The following is a 20,100-nucleotide window of genomic DNA, read 5'->3' on the forward strand; positions in this document are numbered from 1 at the left end:
TAACAAGAGTATGGCCCAACCATTTATCTTTTAGTGTTTTCTTAATGCTGGATAAAGTGTACTCATTTTTTAGTCTTGGTAGTACACTTTCATACAGCCACCAATGGCCATTTTAATTTACTTTAATAGTAGTGCGAGTTTTACCTTGTGTTGTGCCTGCACCTGTTTTTAATGCATCAAGAAAGGATTTACTGATGTAATCTCCTCCATTATGTTGGATGTGGGGCACTCCATCTCTTCTTTCATCTAAAGGATCTCTTCTGGTGGGATTGGATTGAGGTTTGCTTTTGTTTTGTTCTCTATCATACTCAGTATATTTGACTTCGAGTGACTTATCCTCCACCCATAACCCATTTTCTTTCTGAACTGCTATGCTTGATGCAACTAAGCAATCGAATCTCACAAATCCGAACCTTGTGTTTGTTACTTTCCTTCTCTTTTGTGGGATAAAGACATCCTTGACTATTGGCCTAGTTTGGCAACAGGCCGGTTTAGCCAAAGAGCCAAAAAGTTACTAAAAAGTCAAAAAGCCAACAACTCGTACCAAAAAGTCAAAGATTCTCTTTTCTCTCTACTTTTTGCACATCTTTTCGTAAAAAGTCAAAAAGTCATTCCAAACATACTAGTTTTTTTTAGCTCATATTTTAGCCAAATAGCCAAAAAGTTACTAAATTAGCCTATTTCCAAACGAGGCCTAGTGAAAAATTTGAATAGACCTTTAGGTTCTAATGAGTATGGTAGATTGTCCACAAACACAGTAAATAAACCATTTGTTGAACTTTTGCTCCATGCTCCTCTGCCTTGCCTCTGCTTCACCACAGGAATCCACCTTCCTCACTCCATGAGGAGTATTATAAGGAAAAAAAAAGTTGATGATTGGTGTGACATATCATGTGATCATACATATATTATTAGTTTCACATTTCAATTTCCATGTGAGGATTAGTCCAACAATTACCCAAATGCAAGGGAAAAAATTATTATATATAACAGGTACATTAACAACATATTTGTCCATCTCTATACAAATAGGCTACAACTCACTTATGTGAGGGGTGATTGATTTTGTATTGGGTGATTGAGAAACATGAAAAAATATAATGAATGGTGATTAATGAGAAAGTATGACCTCATGATATTATAAAAGTATCTAATAATTTTCCCTTATGTGAGAGAGGCAAGTACACCAAGTTTGTGCAATTGTTCCGTAAATACTTTTTCATAGATAGAAGGTAAAATAAATGAAACAAATATAATTAAAATGGAGATAGGTCATGTTTCCCATTGTAAATTCTACTCGAAATAATGTTTTACTTGTTAGAATATTGAAACGTTGTGAGCCAATATGTTAATTACTACAAGTATTTATAATATACTAGTTGGACCCCACGCGCTACGCGCGCGGGGTCGCATTAAAGCTAGAGTGCTCATTTTGTGTATATGTATATCGTATCATTTTGTGTATATATATATATATATATATGTATATCGTATCATATTGTCTGATTGTATATTGTATTCGATTTATTAAATAATCAAAAATCGAGAAGGCAATCATTCAAGTAATACCATTAACCAAAATATAACAAGTACATAACAAAAGAATTAATTAGCAATAGATTAAGCTAGAAGCATTTCTATTTATGTACATACTCCATATTATGTGCCTATTCCCTATTTATGTTTTTCTTTACAAACATTTATCTAAATTTATGATCCAAACACAACATATAAAGAAATTCTGAAAAATGTATTACAAATCATTCTATAGACAGACTAAAAAATAATTGTTCCATTACATTTTATTTCAACCGAATGAACCAAATACTCCACAAGTGATTATCACACAAATCTATCTAAGAGCAAGATGTAATTTCAAATCATTATACAAAATAAACAGAAAATAGAAACATAAATCTTACATTAGGTTGTTCTTTGAATCCAATCTATTAATGGTATTCTTTTTTTTCTTTGTTGATCAAATAAGAAAAATCAAATCAAACTTACCTTTGAATGCATTCATACGTGGGTCCAATTCCATGGTTTTCTTTCTCAAAGAATTCTACAAGCCTCACAGCATCCTTCAAGCTTGATTGGTCACCAGCAAACTTAACCAGAGTAATGCCGAGATGACCATCTCTTCCGTATAAGGACTTCGACTTGCCACCCCCGAATCCAAGATCTAAAAAAACATTTATAAAAGAGATACAAAATGTTGTGTAAGAACTTGATTTCATGTATTGTGGGCACAATAAGCCCATTAGGCATATCATGATAAGGGGCAAAATTATATCAACTCATCAAGCTTGCTTTTCTAATAAAGGTTACCCAATGGTCAAGGTAACTTCGAAAATCACCAATCCACAACTTTGGATCCTGTCAAGAAGAAATCTTAGGCTAGTCCAACATATTATACAAACAAGAGACGGTCGAAAACAATATTCTAGTAGGTCTACACACTCTAATGGGCAAGTGGAAAGCGTACGAACTGTTTCTACCATATAAAATCCATCAAACAAACTGAGAGAACATCCAGCTATTTTTAGAACTGGTGAGAACATAAATTCCACTAATAATAAAGGCAAAAAAAAATATGTTAATAGAAGATGAGAATGCGAATAACAAATCTGCATGCCTCAAACCGGCTACTTTGCTTCCAAGCACTGAATACTCCAACATTTTTGGACTCTACACAAGCACACACAATCAAGAGACACCAATCACTTAATTATAAGTGTTCTCAAAACTCAATTTGCACAGAAACCTACACTATTGAGTTTGAAACCAAATAAATTTATCTACCAGCTCATTAGCCATCAACCAGTATGCTATGGTTTCCTTTAATAGAACCTATCGTAAGTGATATTATTATTTCAAACATTACGTAGCTTCTTAGATACAAGTGATAATGCTGCCATGGTTCTACATCACTACAATAATCAGGCTTATTACTCAAACATATACATTACAGTGATTCAAAGCATCACAACAAGAACTCCACTGAGAGAGACAAATAAATAACTGAAAATACACAAAATAACCAAAAAAAATGATGAAATAATCATTTAACAAACAAACATGCAAAGTTTCCTCATTTGGAGCAGTAAGCAATCCATGACATATCCAGCGATTACCACAATATAAACGCATACGTTACACATATAAATAAATTTCTATACAAATTTTTTGGTAAGAGTGTAGAGGCACACGTATTACATAAATCCGACTGCCAATGAAATATTTTTTAAACCTATTTTAATGATTCAATTCAACAAAAACAATTTATACACTACCAGTCTACCAGTTTGGAAAAACGTTCTGAACTAACATATAGTTAGGCAAAATTTCCTACTTTAGAGAAAAATTGTTTAAATCTCATATATATAAAGAAATATGCGTACAAATTGCTTTGGTAAAAACATAAAGGGACGCATTAGATTTTTAAATTGAGGATAACTAGAACTTTTTTTGGCCTTAAGAAAACAAACAAATTAACAAAGAAATGCAGAAAATGATCATCAAGAAACAAATGCATAATTGAGATTGATAAACTAAATAAGTATAAGCATCAATATACAATAAAATTTTACATTTCCTGAGAAATATCACTAAAAGAAAATAAGAATATATCCAATCTTGCTTAATTCAAGTTCTATGTAATGAAAAATGTTGGAAATTTGTGTTAATGCATATAATAAGATAGTGGCATATGATAGTGGTGTTGGTGGTAGATAGTGGCATGTATAGAATATGATAGTGGTGTTGGTGGTAGATAGTGGCATGTATAGAATATGATAGTGGTGTTGGTGGTAGATAGTGACATGTATATAATATGATAGTGGTAGATAGTGGTAATATATAATATGTAAGTGGCATATAATGGGTTATAATGATGTTTGTAATATCTCCTATATAAGGAGTGTCATTTGGTCTTGTAAAATAAGAAGTTTTGAATATAACAGAAATATATTCCTTCTTCCTCATATTTTCGGAGTTCTTCTTCCTCATATTTTCTAAGTTGGTATCAGAGCTACAAAAAACACAGCAGCCCTAAAACCGTCATAGCCATGTCGGAAGTCACGTCCGAAACCACTTCAACCCCTGCCGCTGCCATTCCGTTGAAAACATCAAACTCTCACTCTGTCCAAATCACCACCATCCGCCTAAATGGTGATAATTTTCTCCGCTGGTCACAATCTGTCCGGATGTATATCCGTGGGCAAGGAAAGATCGGTTACATCACTGGTGACAAGAAGGCTCCTGCTGTTAATGATCCGCTGTTCGACAGTTGGGACGCTGAAAACTCCATGGTTATGACATGGTTGGTCAATTCCATGGAGGAGGATATAAGCTCTAATTACATGTGCTATCCTACTGCACAAGAATTGTGGGATAATGTTAGTCAGATGTATTCTGACCTAGGAAATCAATCTCAAGTTTTCGAATTAACTTTGAAGTTGGGAGAGATTCGTCAAGGAGATGATTCCGTCACCAAATATTTCAATTCGTTGAAAAGATTGTGGCAGGATCTTGACATCTTCAACACATACGAATGGAAATCGGTTGACGACTGCAACCACCACAAGAAAACTGTGGAAGACAGCCGTATTTACAAGTTTCTTGCCGGCCTCAACATTGAGTTCGATGAAGTGCGAGGAAGAATTATTGGCAGACCTCCTCTCCCATCCATTGGCGAAGTATTTGCCGAAGTCAGAAGGGAAGAGAGCTGAAGGAGCGTCATGCTTAAGAAAAAAGGTACTGGTGAATCAATTGAAATTTCTGCTTTAATTAGCGATGCTGCGGCCAACAAGGCTGCAAATTACCAGCGCAGGTTTGATGATAAGCCACGGGTCTGGTGTGATTTTTGCAACAAGCCTCGCCATACACGTGAAACGTGTTGGAAGATCCATGGCAAACCTGTCAACTGGAAAAGCAGCAAACAAGGAGAGAAGAATCGTGGCTTTCCTATCGCTAATGAAGCCGATTCAGGTCCCTTCAACAAAGAGCAGATTGATAAACTCTTAAAGCTGATAAAATCCAACTCATCATCCGGTACTCCTAGTGTTTTGTTGGCACAAACAGGTAGAAATCCTAAAGCCTTCTCTTGCCTAAACTTCTCTCCGTGGATCATAGATTCCGGTGCCTCCGATCACATGACTAGTTTTTCCCATTTATTTAGTACCTATTTCCCTTGTTCCGGTCATGACAAAATCAGAATAGCCGATGGTAATTTTTCACCTATTGCAGGAAAAGGATTTATTAAACTAACTGAGAAAATTAATCTCAATGCTGTTCTTCACGTCCCCAACTTAGCCTGTAACCTTTTGTCTGTCAGTAAACTATCTAAGGATTCTAATTGTCGTGTTACATTTTTTGAATCCCATTGTGAATTTCAGGACCAGAACTCGGGGATGATGATTGGGCGTGCTAGGATGCTTGAAGGTCTTTACTACTTTGATGAAGTACCTGTTAGTAATAAAAAAGCTCAGAGCTTTAATAGTACTAGTTCAATCTCTGTTCGAGAAAAAAATAATGCTATGGCACTATAGGCTAGGACATCCTAGTTTTCTTTATCTGAAACATTTATTTCCAGAATTATTTAAAGTGATTGATTGTTCTTCTTTTCATTGTGAAAGTTGCATTTTTGCAAAATTTCATCGTTCTACTTATTTGCCAAAACCTTACCAGGCTTCCAAACCTTTTTATTTGATTCATAGTGATGTTTGGGGCCCTTCTAAAATCACTACTCTTTCTGGTAAAAGATGGTTTGTTACATTTATTGATGACCATACCCGCTTATGTTGGATTTATTTGATGAATAAAAAATCTGACGTGAAAAATTTATTCACAAATTTTTACAATATGATTGAAAACCAATTTCAAACCAAAATTGGTATTTTACATTCTGATAATGGAACAGAATATTTCAATGAGCAGTTGGGTGAGTTTTTGGAAAAAAAGGGAATTTTTCATCAATCTACATGTCGGGATACCCCTCAACAAAATGGCATTGCAGAACGAAAAAATAAACATCTACTTGAAGTAGCACGTGCTATAATGTTTTACATGCATGTTCCTAAATATTTATGGGGTGAAGCAATTTTAACAGCCTCTTATTTGATAAACAGGATGCCTACAAAGGTGTTAACATATAAAACGCCTTTCGATTGTCTCAAAACTTTTTTTCCTGACACGAGGTTGTTTTCTGATTTACCCGCCAAAGTTTTTGGATGTACTGCCTATGTTCATGTTCCTAGTCAATTTCGTTCAAAACTTGACCCCCGTGCTATAAAATGTGTTTTTTGGGTTATTCCTCAAACAAAAAGGGGTATAAGTGTTTCGACCCTCAAACCAAGAAATTTCATGTGAGTATGGATGTGTCATTTGTGGAAACAAAATCCTATTTCCCCAACACTTCTCTTCAGGGGGAGACAAGTGGAGTAGAAGACCGTTTTTGGGATATTTCTATCCCGCTCCCCAATGTCATTTATCCTACACAAAAACCACATCTGTCTGATAATGATCACTTAGGAGAACCAAGTTCTATGGTGCCTAGTCAAGAAGATTCTTGTTTAGGGGGAGAAGTACTACAAAATGATCTAAATCCTGAGCTTCAGGTTTATACTAGGAAGCGATTTCATCTGAGAAATAATGACCCGAATGTCCATCCTAATGACCCGAATGTCCACCCGAGTTCTGGCATCGAAATTTTAGGTAATCCTATTCCTTCTATTTCCGACCTTGATGTTCCTATAGCAATTAGGAAAGGTGTCCGAAATTGCATTAAACATCCTATTGCAAATTACCTCTCCTATCAAAGACTGTCTAAAAACCATAGAGCTTTCACATCTAGGATTTCACACTTGTTTGTTCCAAGGAATATACAGGAAGCATTGGATGATCCGAATTGGAAATTAGCAGTCATGGAGGAGATGAATGCTTTAAGGAGAAGTGGTACTTGGGAGATAGTTGATCTACCCAAAGACAAGAAAACAGTTGGGTGTAAATGGGTGTTTACGATAAAATGTAACGCAGATGGAAGCGTTGAGAGATACAAGGCGAGACTGGTGGCTAAAGGCTTCACTCAAACTTATGGGATCGACTATCAGGAGACGTTTGCTCCTGTTGCTAAAATAAATTCCATCAGAGTACTGTTATCTCTTGCAGTAAATTCAGATTGGCCTCTACATCAACTTGACATTAAAAATGCATTTCTCAATGGTGATCTTGAAGAGGAGGTGTTCATGAGCCTACCGCCGGGATTTGAGCAGAGACTTGGAAGCGACAGAGTATGCAGATTGAACAAGTCATTATACGGACTCAAACAATCACCAAGAGCATGGTTTGAACGCTTTGGGAAGGCAGTTATCAGTTGTGGCTTCTCGCAGAGTCAAGCAGATCACACAATATTTTATAAACATTCAAAAAACAGTAAAATTGCAATTTTGATTGTTTATGTTGATGACATCATTTTAACTGGTAATGATGAAGCAGAGTTAGCAGCCCTCAAAGAGAAACTCGCAAAAGAATTTCACATTAAGGATCTGGGAGCCCTCAAGTATTTCCTCGGAATGGAATTTGCAAGATCCAAGGAAGGTATATTCGTTAATCAGAGAAAATATGTTCTTGATCTCCTTGGAGAAACAGGTATGCTTGGTTGTAAGATGGTGGAGACTCCGATCGAGCCTAACTTGAAGTTACAAGCTGCTAAGGCTGAAGAAGTCAAAGAGAGGGAACAATATCAGCGACTTGTCGGGAAATTGATTTACTTGTCTCATACGCGGCCTGATATTGCCTTTGCAGTCAGCATGGTAAGTCAGTTCATGCACTCACCAGGGGCAGAGCACTTTGAGGCCGTTTATAAGATCTTAAGATATTTGAAAGGAACTCCAGGGAGAGGCTTACTGTTCAAGAAACATGGACATCTTCAAGTTGAAGTATACACAGATGCAGACTGGGCAGGAAGTGTTACAGACAGGAGATCAACATCCGGATACTGCTCCTTTGTAGGTGGGAACCTAGTTACATGGCGGAGTAAAAAACAGAATGTGGTAGCTAGAAGTAGTGCAGAAGCAGAGTTCAGAGCTGTTGCCCATGGAATCTGTGAAGTAATGTGGATTAAAAGAATTCTTGAAGAATTAAAGCTTTCTCACCCGACACCTATGAAGGTCTATTGTGACAACAAAGCAGCTATATCTATAGCTCATAATCCAGTTCTACATGATCGCACAAAACATATAGAAGTGGATAAACATTTCATCAAGGAGAAAATCAATGCTGGCATAATCTGTATGACCTACCTTCCAACAGGTGAACAATTAGCTGATGTGCTAACGAAGGGACTACACAAAAAGCAATTTGATAAGCTGACTAGCAAGCTGGCTATGGAAGATATCTTCAAACCAGCTTGAGGGGGAGTGTTGGAAATTTGTGTTAATGCATATAATAAGATAGTGGCATATGATAGTGGTGTTGGTGGTAGATAGTGGCATGTATAGAATATGATAGTGGTGTTGGTGGTAGATAGTGGCATGTATAGAATATGATAGTGGTGTTGGTGGTAGATAGTGACATGTATATAATATGATAGTGGTAGATAGTGGTAATATATAATATGTAAGTGGCATATAATGGGTTATAATGATGTTTGTAATATCTCCTATATAAGGAGTGTCATTTGGTCTTGTAAAATAAGAAGTTTTGAATATAACAGAAATATATTCCTTCTTCCTCATATTTTCGGAGTTCTTCTTCCTCATATTTTCTAAGTAAAAATCAAGAGCATGTTTGGTTGTCTGAAATAGTCAAAATCATGTTAGTAATCTTCTCTGTTTTAGCTTTCTTGGTCATGCTAATGATTGTTAGTCTTACCGTGTTTTCGTTAAAATAAAGATAATTTCAAAATAATTATAATTTTAATACACATTTTATATATATTTCGAAACATTTTTGTATATTTAACATTTTTTTAATACATTTTTTTATAGGTACATTAACACTAATATTCGCCCACTAAACAGTGAATAGCATTTTATTTTTTAAATTTAGTTATGCTGACTAAATCTCTATGGTTTTTGTCTGGTTCTTCCTTTTCAGGATTTTTCATCTCTTATATTAGGCTATTATACAAGATTCAGAGTACACAGAGAGTTAAGGGAAGGAGGAAACCCAACTTAATTTACAGTAAAATTTGGGTAGAAGTTATCACAATTAAAGAAACCATGAAAGGAAACAAGAATTTACCTTGTTCGCAGGTACATGCCGTGATGTGGTCATAGCAGAACTCTTCGCATCATTGCGATGAAAAGAATGTCGGCCAAGTGGAACATGTGGAGCTGATGCTATAGCTGAAGTATCGGGCAAAAATCTTGTGAACTCATCAAGCAAATCTGAGTGGTCTGAAAAAAGTACAGCAACCTACAAAGCAATGGAAAATAATCTCTAAAACTATAAAAATCAGTATAACAAAATTATCCACACACCAACGGATGGTCAAATATAAAACAATTTATGTCATTTAAGTTAAAAATAAAAGATACTACAATTTTTCCTCATGGTAGACCTCAGTAATGCCCTTATGCTCCTTTTTGTACATATTCAAGATCTCAAGAAATGATTTATATACATGATCATCACTTTGGAAACGTTTCTGTAGGGAAAAAAATCCATCTATTAGATGCTCCATAAATTATAATCAGCGGCTCAATATACACAATCTAAAAACAATTTCACCTTTATCTTGTTTACAAAACTTATAGCTTCTTCAAACTCAACAGTTCTCTTTGTCGGGGGCTCTTCCTCATCAATGAGGGTAATTTCATAACCCTTTGACAAGAAGGTGTTGAACCCAAAGATTAGATTGTTGTGCCCTTTGAATAGTTCTTTCACCCTCGCTATGACACCAATAGTGTCGATTCTGAAAAAATTAAGTCCATTAAATGAATTTGATGAAATATTTACTGCTGACCCATTTGCCACGTGATAAACAGATTAAGAGAAAACTATGTACCTTTGAGCCTTAAAATCTTTCATGACATCAAGGAACATGTCATATTTATCTCTTTGATCTTGAAACATTTCCTTAACTTCCTTGAGGTAAGTTAAGGCATCATTGGTTGTTAGTTTCTGTGCATGTCCACCTCCACCTCCACCACCACCACCACCACCACCACCTCCAACTCCTCCTCCTCCTCCTACAGGGATCTGGGGCTGCCCATTGCTTCATCACCAGAAAAAATATTATAATTTGACAAAAGGTCAACTCACTCAATAATAAAACCAATAAACCAAAATCCATAGAACAGTTGATTTGCAGTTCATCTTATATTCTGCAAATGCTAATTTTGGTGCTGAGAGTGATAGGTTTTCTATCATTTTTTATAATTTTTTGATAACAAAGATATCCGGAGCTCTGCTCCAACTACTCCCCAAATACATGCAGTTTTGCCATCTAATACATACAGCATAATTATTGGTTAGATATTTCATGAGATTTGAACTCGTGACCTATGCTTGCTAAGGCACATATCACAAATCAACTCATCAAATGGCTAACCCCTTGGAGTTTAGGTTCTATTATTTGAAAGCACAGAAAATAAAAGCCTACACTCTACATGGTTAGATGCAACAATTAGGCTCATTGTTTTTAATTTTTATTTGCATCTCTTTTCCACGGTTAGTTTGGCAACCAAAAAAGTGGTTGACCATACAATCTATTCGAAGTAAGTAAAAATAGAGGGTATCACCAGATTCTGATCCCAAATTTTTCCTATTGAAACCATGTACCTGAAATCAGTGATTAAACATACAAGACCTCACAGAATTCAAGGAAATTCCATGGTAACTCATTATAAAACATAACATTGAACAAAAAAAATAAACAATACAACAACGCAATAAATCAACCGTACGGTCGCCTACCAGGAAAGAAACAAATCAACTTACAGTAAACCCATTACAAAACAAACCATTTTTTTTTTAAATACAAAATTCTAACCAACATGATTCATAATTTACCAAAATCAAACAAAAGAACAAATCGAGAATCCAACAATTGTAGAAAGAGATACATATGAAAAAATCTTCCAACTAACTTTTTTTTTACAGAACTTTAAAATTGCTTTTCCCTTTGACATGAAGAACAACCTAATCTACAATTAGAGGATTCAAATCCTATTCTCTTGAACACTTGCATAAAATTTGAAGCCCAATATTCGATATTGGTTCTGCTTGTAATGATACCGACGTATTCAAAAGCAAAGAGAAAGAAAATGAAGACAGAGAGTATTGAAATATACATATGGAACATCTTAGAGATGAGTTTGAGCTTGTCCTGGGCCTCTTCGATGAGCTCTTTGACTTGGCCACTTGCGAAGCGCTTCTCGATCATTTTTTATCTGCAGAAAAACCAAATATCAAGACACATTACAAACTCTATCTACCCAAGAACAAATGAATTGGAAAAATTAATTGAAACAAACTAAATTGTAGGCCTTTTCCTTGAAATTTTGTTGCAATCATAGGAAAAGGCTTTGCCATGAAAAGAATTTAAGGGTTATTTTAGTCAGGCATATTGTCAAACAATTGGTATGCATAATTTCTCCACACATTAACAAGCACGAAAACACTTACAAATTAGGCATGAACATCTCAGTAGAAAACAAACAATGAGAAGGAATATCGGCAACAGATAGAGCAAGAAGATGGTGGTGCGAATTTTAAATGTTGCCCAACCAATTCTTCTACAAAGAGGTGCTCCAAGATTATAAAATCGAGGTACACCGAACAGAGGAAGCTTGTAGAAGCCATTGAAATCCATACCAGTACAAACAAATGTGAAGGCAACCAAGGGTGAGATTAGCCAAACAAGCAAACAAAAAGCACCGCTTCGCCGCTACACCCTGTGAAGACACCTCAGCATTTGCCCAACTCAAATGGGAAGTTCTAGGAACCCACGTGCCCAGCCCAAAATCTGTGAGGAAAGAGTTGGAAATGACGCAAACAGCATCATGGAAAATATTTGCAAGAAAAGCTTTACAAACCAAAGAAGCAACAGAACTACACTGAGAAGCCCAACGTTACACCATGTTACACCACTCTTGCGTTCTTTTTATATATGTTATAGATATGTATATATATATATATATATATATGTTAGCGGAACAGGACATGTGACTGCCCACAATGAAAAAGACTTGGGACATGCTGAAACATACATAGAAGAAGCATAAAAGGACAACGTGGCACTGAAACAGGTTGAGGTGGCAAGGAGCAGTTTAACATTTGAATGGTTTTTAGCAAAATTCAAATTTAAATTAAGGAGGGAAAAAATGTAAAATTCAGGAAGAAGTGGAGAATGTAGGAGACAATTGTAGGCTATGGCAAAAGGAAAGAGGAGAAGGTCCCCATACAAATAAAACCCTAGTACTTCATTTTTTTATTTTATTTTATTTTAATATTTTTTTTAGCACTTTATTTTATTTCAATATGAGTAGCCATGGTCTTAAATTTTTTTTTTAATTTTTTTTTTGTACTTTCATTTTTGACACATTACGTACTTCCATTTTAATTTTGAAACAATAGGAGTAACAAGGTACTGTATTTTTAACTTATAATTTTGTTATTCAGTTAATTAATTATTATTTTCTCTTTAGTATTTCTTTCTTTCTTCTTATATTTCATCACATTTGGTTCTCAAACTTGACTTTTACTGTTAAAATTCTTGTCATTGAGCTAAAAAGAAAAAAATATATATATATTTGAACATGGTGACACAATGAACCTCTACACACTCAATTGATAATTGTTCGGCTTATTTAAATCTACAAGGACAAAATGAACCTTTACACGCTCATTTGATGATTATTTAGCTTAATTAAATACTTTTCAATTCCTATTAGCACGCTTTAGAATTACTTTTCTAACTTTTGAAAGTCATAAAAGCCAATCAGACATTTCAGATCAAACAATATTATATTGATCTTAATATCATGATTTTATCAATTCTGAATAACATAAAAAATAGAGTTAATTACATAAAAGTCTTACTTATGAATGATATAATAGTTCATGTCCTATTTAAGATTTTTTGAATCAATAAGTCTTATTTGGTAAAACTAAGAATATTATCAGTTTTTCTTAATATCTAAAACTAAGAACATTATCAATTTTGCATAGCAATGTTCCAGATAATTGTTTCACTAACTGATGAAAAAAATAGAGCATGAGATTAAACGTTTTTATCCTTCTACTTATTGGTTTGATTCAACTATCTAATAAAATCAAGAACATTATTAATTTTTTTCAATTTTAAAACTGAGAACATTATCAATTTTTTCATTTTTAAAGTTTTTTTTTTAAATTTAGCTTTGCACATTAATGTTCCATCATCATGCTCCTTTATAGATACAAAATTTTTAGTTTCATACAAAAAAATAATTCAATTTTTTCAATAATAGCACAATAATAGCAATTTTTTTTTAAAAAAAATTTGGACTTGTGTGTAAATGCCCCTAAAAATATATATATACCAATTATTAAACATAACCTTAAGAAGAACACTCTATGTAAAATGGTTAAGAGCAACACTATTATGACGTAATAATCTACTAATAATCTACTACTTTTCCTCTTCAAAATCTTATTCTTAACAGGTTAATATGAAAAATTCGCTAACCAACTACTATTAAGTCACCTGACTTGTTCTCAAGCCTTTGTATTCACCACAAAACATTTCTACAAGGGAAAGTCGATGGAACCAGAAAAAAATAATAATTAAGGAATTGACCCATAATTCAGATTAACGGTGTAGATCTAATCATCTTGTTGTAAATCTATTTCATGATTGATTCTTAACATTAAATTTTATATTATGAGTAATTTTTTTATTATTATTATTATTTTTTTATAATAAACCAGCTACCATGTTTTCTACAGGAGGATATTGAAAAGGATAGGATTGCACAATGCAAGATAAACGTTTGGATAAAAATATGTGCAATGTTTATCATAAAAATGTGTGATTTTATCACAAAATATATAATTTTATTTTTAAATAATAAATTTTTATAATTTTATCAGAAAAATAAGTAATATTTATCATAAAAAAATGTCATGTACTACAAAAATGTATAACAATGGTGTATATAGAAAGCACATAATTTAACGGTCCAAATTGAAGATGAAATAAATTGACATTAAAACAACACCATCCAAAATGATACTGTAATTTTGTTTTAAATTTAAATATAGGCAATTAGATTATCACAATAAGATTATTGCAAAAAACTCTACTGCAGAGAAGCCTGATAATTCGTTAATAAACAATATCCCAATATCCACAATTTACTTGGGTTGTTATAAAATTATCATCAAATGTTTTGGGCACATGTGAGTGAGACAAAAATATATAAAGACGTATAATTTCTGAATCAATCATTTTCAAACTATTTAATTATATAATTGATCACATTAGATACAAATAGAACAATATAAATTATTTTATCTGATTAATGTTTTATATATATAATTATTGGTTTTAAATATGTATGTGGGGCTTAGAATTAAGTCCATCCCTCCTGCTGCCGCTGCTGCTGCTGCTTCTTCTTCTTCTTCTTCTTTTTTTTTTTTTTTTTTTTTTTTGGGTTTGTTGCTAGTGATGTTGGCACTTATTCTGTTTTGATCTTAGCATGGGTTGTGGGCCCCCCTTGCCATTTCTTTTTGCACTTAACAGATATTCTAATTACATTTTTGGAGTCTACACTTTTTAGGAATTGACTGTTTTTAGTAAACACATATTTTAACATAAAATATTAGCCATTCCGTTAGAGATGTTGTTAGTGGCTTTGGTGTGTTTATTACTTGCTTTTGAACCTCTTTTTTTTTTTTTTTTTTTTAATTTTTTAAAACATTTTGAGAAAAAGTTTAAGTAGAATACTAATATCTTCATTTCACTATAAAAATAAACAACCGTGCTAAAGGCCTCGAAAAGAGAGGCGCGAATTTGCCTTGAAAAGTTGTTGTTTATTTATTTTTATTTTTTTTGAAAGAGTTTTTATGTGTATCCTAAAACTTAAACCCTAATAAAAAAAAATCAAATCAACATAGCCCAATAAATAGAATAAAATAAAATAAACAAACCAACATAGCCCAACAAATAGAAAAAAAAAAAAAAAACAACAACAACAATAACAACAATTTAGCCTATGTGGATTGATAAGATGAGTGAGTTGGATTAGATTGGTTGGGTGATGAAATTGACTGATCAGTTATACTGCTGGTTAAAATTTGTTAATTCTATATAGTTTTGTACGAGTCTTTACTATATTTTTATTTCAAATCAGAAAGATTCGGAAGAAATAAAAACCGAAACCTTAAATCCTAAACTCTAAACCCACCCCTACACATAACCATCCTTGAAAAAAATAAAAAAATAAAAAATTACAACAGCCCAACAAATAAATAAATAAATAAAAACAACCAAACTAACACAACCCAACAAATAAATAAAAAATAATAATAAAAATAACCAAACCAACACAGTTTCAAAGAAGAAAAAAAAAAAAACCAATTCGAGCCACGTTCGAGGCCTCAAATTCGAGCACTCAATCTTTTTCTAAAAATAAATAGGGTAGATTATACTTCATCCTTTTTTTCTTTTGATAACTCAATATCTGGCCTAATAGATTGACAAATTCGGAGGATCAATTCCACTGTCTACTAACGGAGAACCCAATTAAAAAATTAAAGAGAACAAAATAAATTTTTTAAGATACTATAAGAATTATTAGTAAAATTTATTCAATTTTTTTCTTTTGATAAAATTTATTAAAATTCTCACGGGAGTTGCACATGACCTTTTTTTTTCATCACTAATGGTTTACTCAGGGATGGATAGCATTGAAATGTGATTAAAAGTGTTGGGAGCAAATCAATGAAATCAAAGTTTGAAACAATGAGAATCAAACTAAAATTTTGTTCAAATTACAAGGTTCAATAGTATAAAATCGGTTTAAGGTCCCTATCTAACTTTTAGTAATGGATTAGGTCCACAATCTGTTCTTTTGTAGTCTAAGGTCCCTCACCCCATCCCCTCTCCATCCACGTTGTCCTGAGCTTGATCACCGTTGGCTCCAAATCTCCAACCCTTGACCAGTTGTTCTCCTTCCTACACTCAGCTCCTCCGCCAGGGACACATCGATCGACTCTGCGATTTGAGCTACGTGCTCTTTGTGCTGCTCTATCAACTGTAACGTGCGTTCGTATGCCTTTGCCACCCATTCTCTTACTTCGTTGTCGATGATTGCAGCGGTCTTGCTGCTGTACGACTTCGTCATCTCAAATGTGTCCTCTCTTTGAGGAAAGGAGAGAAGACCTACTTTATTGCTGAAACCATAGATCGCCACTTGAGCATAGGTCATCTTGGTCACCTTCTCCAAGTCGTTTTGGGCTCCTGTTGAAATCTTTCCCAACAAAACCTAATTCCAAAGCAAAATCAGATTCATGAGAATTGAAAGATCCAAAATCAGATTCACCTAGAATGCTGTTCGGATGGATCAACAGCTGGAGGTAATAGAGTATATAAGTGATAGATCAGAGAAGAACCAAGCCGCTAAAATTTCTCTGGAGAGGTAATGTTGATATAGCTAGTTATCTGTGTGTTGTGGTGTGTGTGTGTGTGCCGTGTATGTGTGTGACTGTGTGCATGGATTGTGTATGTGCATGGGTTGAAGCTGTGTGTGTGCGGTGTGAAGCTCAAAAAATAAAGCTGCCGTGGTTGACATTTGAAGGTTGAGAGAATGCAGCTGTCCAAGGATACTCAGGTTCAGCTTAAGAAGATCAAGTAAGCTAAGTGGTCGGATTCGAATGGTGACAGAAAATAGAATTTTTTGGCTAATGTTTGATTGGTCTTCACAGAATGTTTTTGTAAATGAAAGGAACCAACCTGGTGAATTCTCAAACCAGAGAAATTATCAATTGTTATTTTTAATAAACTAGAGAAATTCTCAATTGATATTTCAATAACAAACCAGAGAAATTCTCAGATTTTTCTAGAATTTCTCTGGTTCTAGTAAGTTGCCATTGTTATCCCTTCTAATGTTGCTTACATATCACAATGTGAAATTTTTCCAGTTGAATTCAGTTGAACATTGTTCAACAGAGAAACACTTTCGATTGAAAAATTCAACTGGAAAAAAGCGAAGAATAGATTTGGGTAAGTTGCAGAAATTTTTCCAGATATTACAAACCAGAGAAATTCTCAATTATTATTTTTAATAAGCCAGAGAAATTCTCAATTGTTATTTTTAATAAACTAGAGAAATTCTCAATTGATATTTCAATAACAAACTAGAGAAATTCTCATATTTTTCTAGAATTTCTCTGGTTCTGATAAGTTGCCATTGTTATCCCTTCTAATGTTGCTTACATATTACAATGTGGAATTTTTCCAGTTGAATTCAGTTGAACATTGTTCAACAGAGAAACACTTTCGATTGAAAAATTCAACTGGAAAAAAGCGAAGAACAGACTTGGGTAAGTTGTAGAAATTTTTCCAGATATTACAAAGCAGAGAAATTCTCAATTGTTATTTTTAATAAACCAGAGAAATTCTCAATTGTTATTTTTAATAAACCAGAGAAATTCTCAATTGATATTTCAATAACAAACCAGAGAAATACTCAGATTTTTCCAGAATTTCTCTGGTTCTGATAAGTTGCCATTGTTATCCCATTCTAATGTTGCTTACATATTACAATGTGAAATTTTTCTAGTTGAATTCAGTTGAACAATGTTGCTTACCTAATGAATCACAATGATTTGGATGTGAATGAGAAGAAAAGTAGAGAAACTCATCCAGAGAAATAATTTATTTCTCTGGACCAAATTTCTCTGGACTGAAATTTCTCTGGATCAAGGTTGAGGGACTTTAGACATTATGAAAATATTTGGTATCCTTTATGCTATAAAATCATAATACCAGGGACCTTAAAAAAAAAACCCCTTACATATATACATTATTTTCTAGAATTTTATGGCGGTTAACCAAAACTTTATTATTACTACTATTATTATTATTATGCTTTCCTTTGGGATATAAGTTGACTTTTTAACTTTTAAAATTTTTGATTATTTTAGTCTGGAGTTAAAAAGTTTCGTTTAGAATAGACTTTTTTGACTTTTGTGAAAGAAAAAATAAAATAATTATAGTCTGAATGTGACATTTTGCCTTATTGATTTTTTAGCGTATTTTGTCTTTTTGTGGCTAAAATAATCCCTCCCTTCCCCCAAAAAAAAAAAAAAAAAACTTATGCCAAACATAGCCTATTATTTTAAACTATAGGTAAAACTAATATGCAAAGACTAATCTAAAAACTTTAGGTAATTAATTATGGTCAATTTTTTGCGATTTTTTTTTTTAAAGAAAAATATTTCATCCACACAATCTCCTCTCTCACAATCCCCACAAATGAGGTGGCAAGATATAACACAAGAATTATGTTACATCCCACCAATATAGCATCACCATTTTGACTTTTAATGAGATGGAAGAAAGAGAATAGAGAGAGATAGAGAGAAGAGGAATAAAGAGTGTGAGCCCACTCCCCTCACATGGTACATTCACTACAAGAAAACTTGGCAAATAACACGGAGGCTTTTGCGACGGGGTCACTGCCGTGGCAAAAAATGATTTTTTGCGACGCATTACAGTTGTCGTCACCAAAAAAGTATTTTGCGACGGCGTTTATCTACCGTCGAGAAAAAAAGGGTCTTTTGCGACGGGGATTACCTCCGTCGCTAATGATTGTAAAAGAAAAATGCAGAAACATTTGTGACGCACGGTATACCGTCGCAAAAAGTATTATTAGCGACGGTAAATAGTTACTGTCGCAAATGTTGGACCATCTGCGACGGCAAAATACCGTCGTAAAAAAAATATTTTTAAACCAACGTCGTTTTAATTTGTTAATGATGTATTATTTGCGACGGTGGTATATATGCCGTCGCAAAAACAAATATTTCACATCCCGCTCATTTCTCCCATTCGCGGTCATGCTAAAATCCCCAAAATCCTCAAATCAAAATCCCTAAAATCACAAAACCAAAATCCCCAAAATCCGAGTCCATTGATCTAACTATTAAAACCTAAATCCCAAAACCCTCAAATAAAAATCATTCAGTGCCGGAGTGAAGGAGGTTGAACGACGGCCTTTGCCGGAGTCACGAGGCAGCGACTGTGAACGACGAGCGACGATCGACTGTGAACAACGAGTAACGAGGCAAGAACGAGGGTGAACGACTGCGAATGACGAGTGACGAGGCAAGACTGTGAACGACTGAACATTTTAAGGGTGAGAATTTGGAGTCAAGTGTGAGCGACGAGTGACTGTCAACTGGAAATTCATTAAAAGGGTGAGATATTCAATCTCTCTCTTCCCTTATATATATGATGTTTATAAGGGAAATTATTTACGAAATTGCTTCTGTCCGGTCTGTGTTGTCCAGCTCTTTTCTTTTGGCTCATTACAGGCCATTGTTGGATAATTAAATTCTTTCATATAGACTAGTAAATTCTTCTGTATAGGTCATTTATACTGATTGACCCAAAAAAAAAAAATAAAATCAATGTATGAATCAATTTCCTCATTTCATTTTCAATTTTTTTCCCATTACCTTAACAAATTTGAGATTAGAAGTTGAAGCCCAACATGCCCGAATGAATTCTTGTAATTACTAGTCTGCTTGAGATTGCTGAGAGATACCTCATTATTTTGATCCTATAATTAACGGAAACAAATGGTTATGACCTCTATTTCAATCTGTAATCTCAATTTTTATTTTATTTTAGTTCTGTTTATCAACTCTTTGTGATTGGGGTTGGCTAATTAGTCAATAATATATGTTGGTGTTATTGGGATGCATTCATAAGTATGCATGTTCTGATGTAGCATAGACATTCAGAAATTATAAATTCTCTTCCATGTTTAATATGCAAATTTAAACTTTGCCGTTTGGGTGAAAATAATTGAAAATATAGACGGATTTCATATGGGTTTTTGAGGAATCTTGGGTTTCTATGACATGTAATCTTTGATTCTTTGA

The 20,100-nt window shown here is 33.8% G+C and overlaps 1 protein-coding gene across 2 annotated transcripts; it reads right to left on the reverse strand.

The window, feature by feature from the left end:
* Positions 1-1,731: 1,731 nt before the first annotated feature.
* Positions 1,732-12,557, reverse strand: LOC114280294 (paired amphipathic helix protein Sin3-like 2). 2 transcript variants are annotated; one of them, XM_082870968.1, is made up of 7 exons: positions 11,632-12,557; positions 11,298-11,396; positions 10,010-10,219; positions 9,733-9,916; positions 9,563-9,649; positions 9,244-9,417; positions 1,732-2,182 (listed from the first exon to the last, which is right to left on the reverse strand). In XM_082870968.1, exons 2-7 carry the CDS (start codon positions 11,387-11,389, stop codon positions 2,084-2,086), a joined length of 846 nt encoding a protein of 281 aa, XP_082727094.1. In that variant the 5' UTR covers positions 11,390-11,396; positions 11,632-12,557; the 3' UTR covers positions 1,732-2,083. The 2 variants fall into 2 exon arrangements, with proteins under 2 accessions (XP_082727094.1, XP_082727093.1); XM_082870967.1 differs by having other exon boundaries at positions 9,244-9,416; positions 9,550-9,649; positions 11,632-12,551.
* Between the last annotated feature and the right edge of the window lie 7,543 nt (positions 12,558-20,100).

The sequence above is a fragment of the Camellia sinensis genome, chromosome 5 (genome assembly GCF_055761805.1).
Source record: "Camellia sinensis isolate YWXY chromosome 5, ASM5576180v1, whole genome shotgun sequence".
NCBI lineage: Eukaryota > Viridiplantae > Streptophyta > Magnoliopsida > Ericales > Theaceae > Camellia > Camellia sinensis.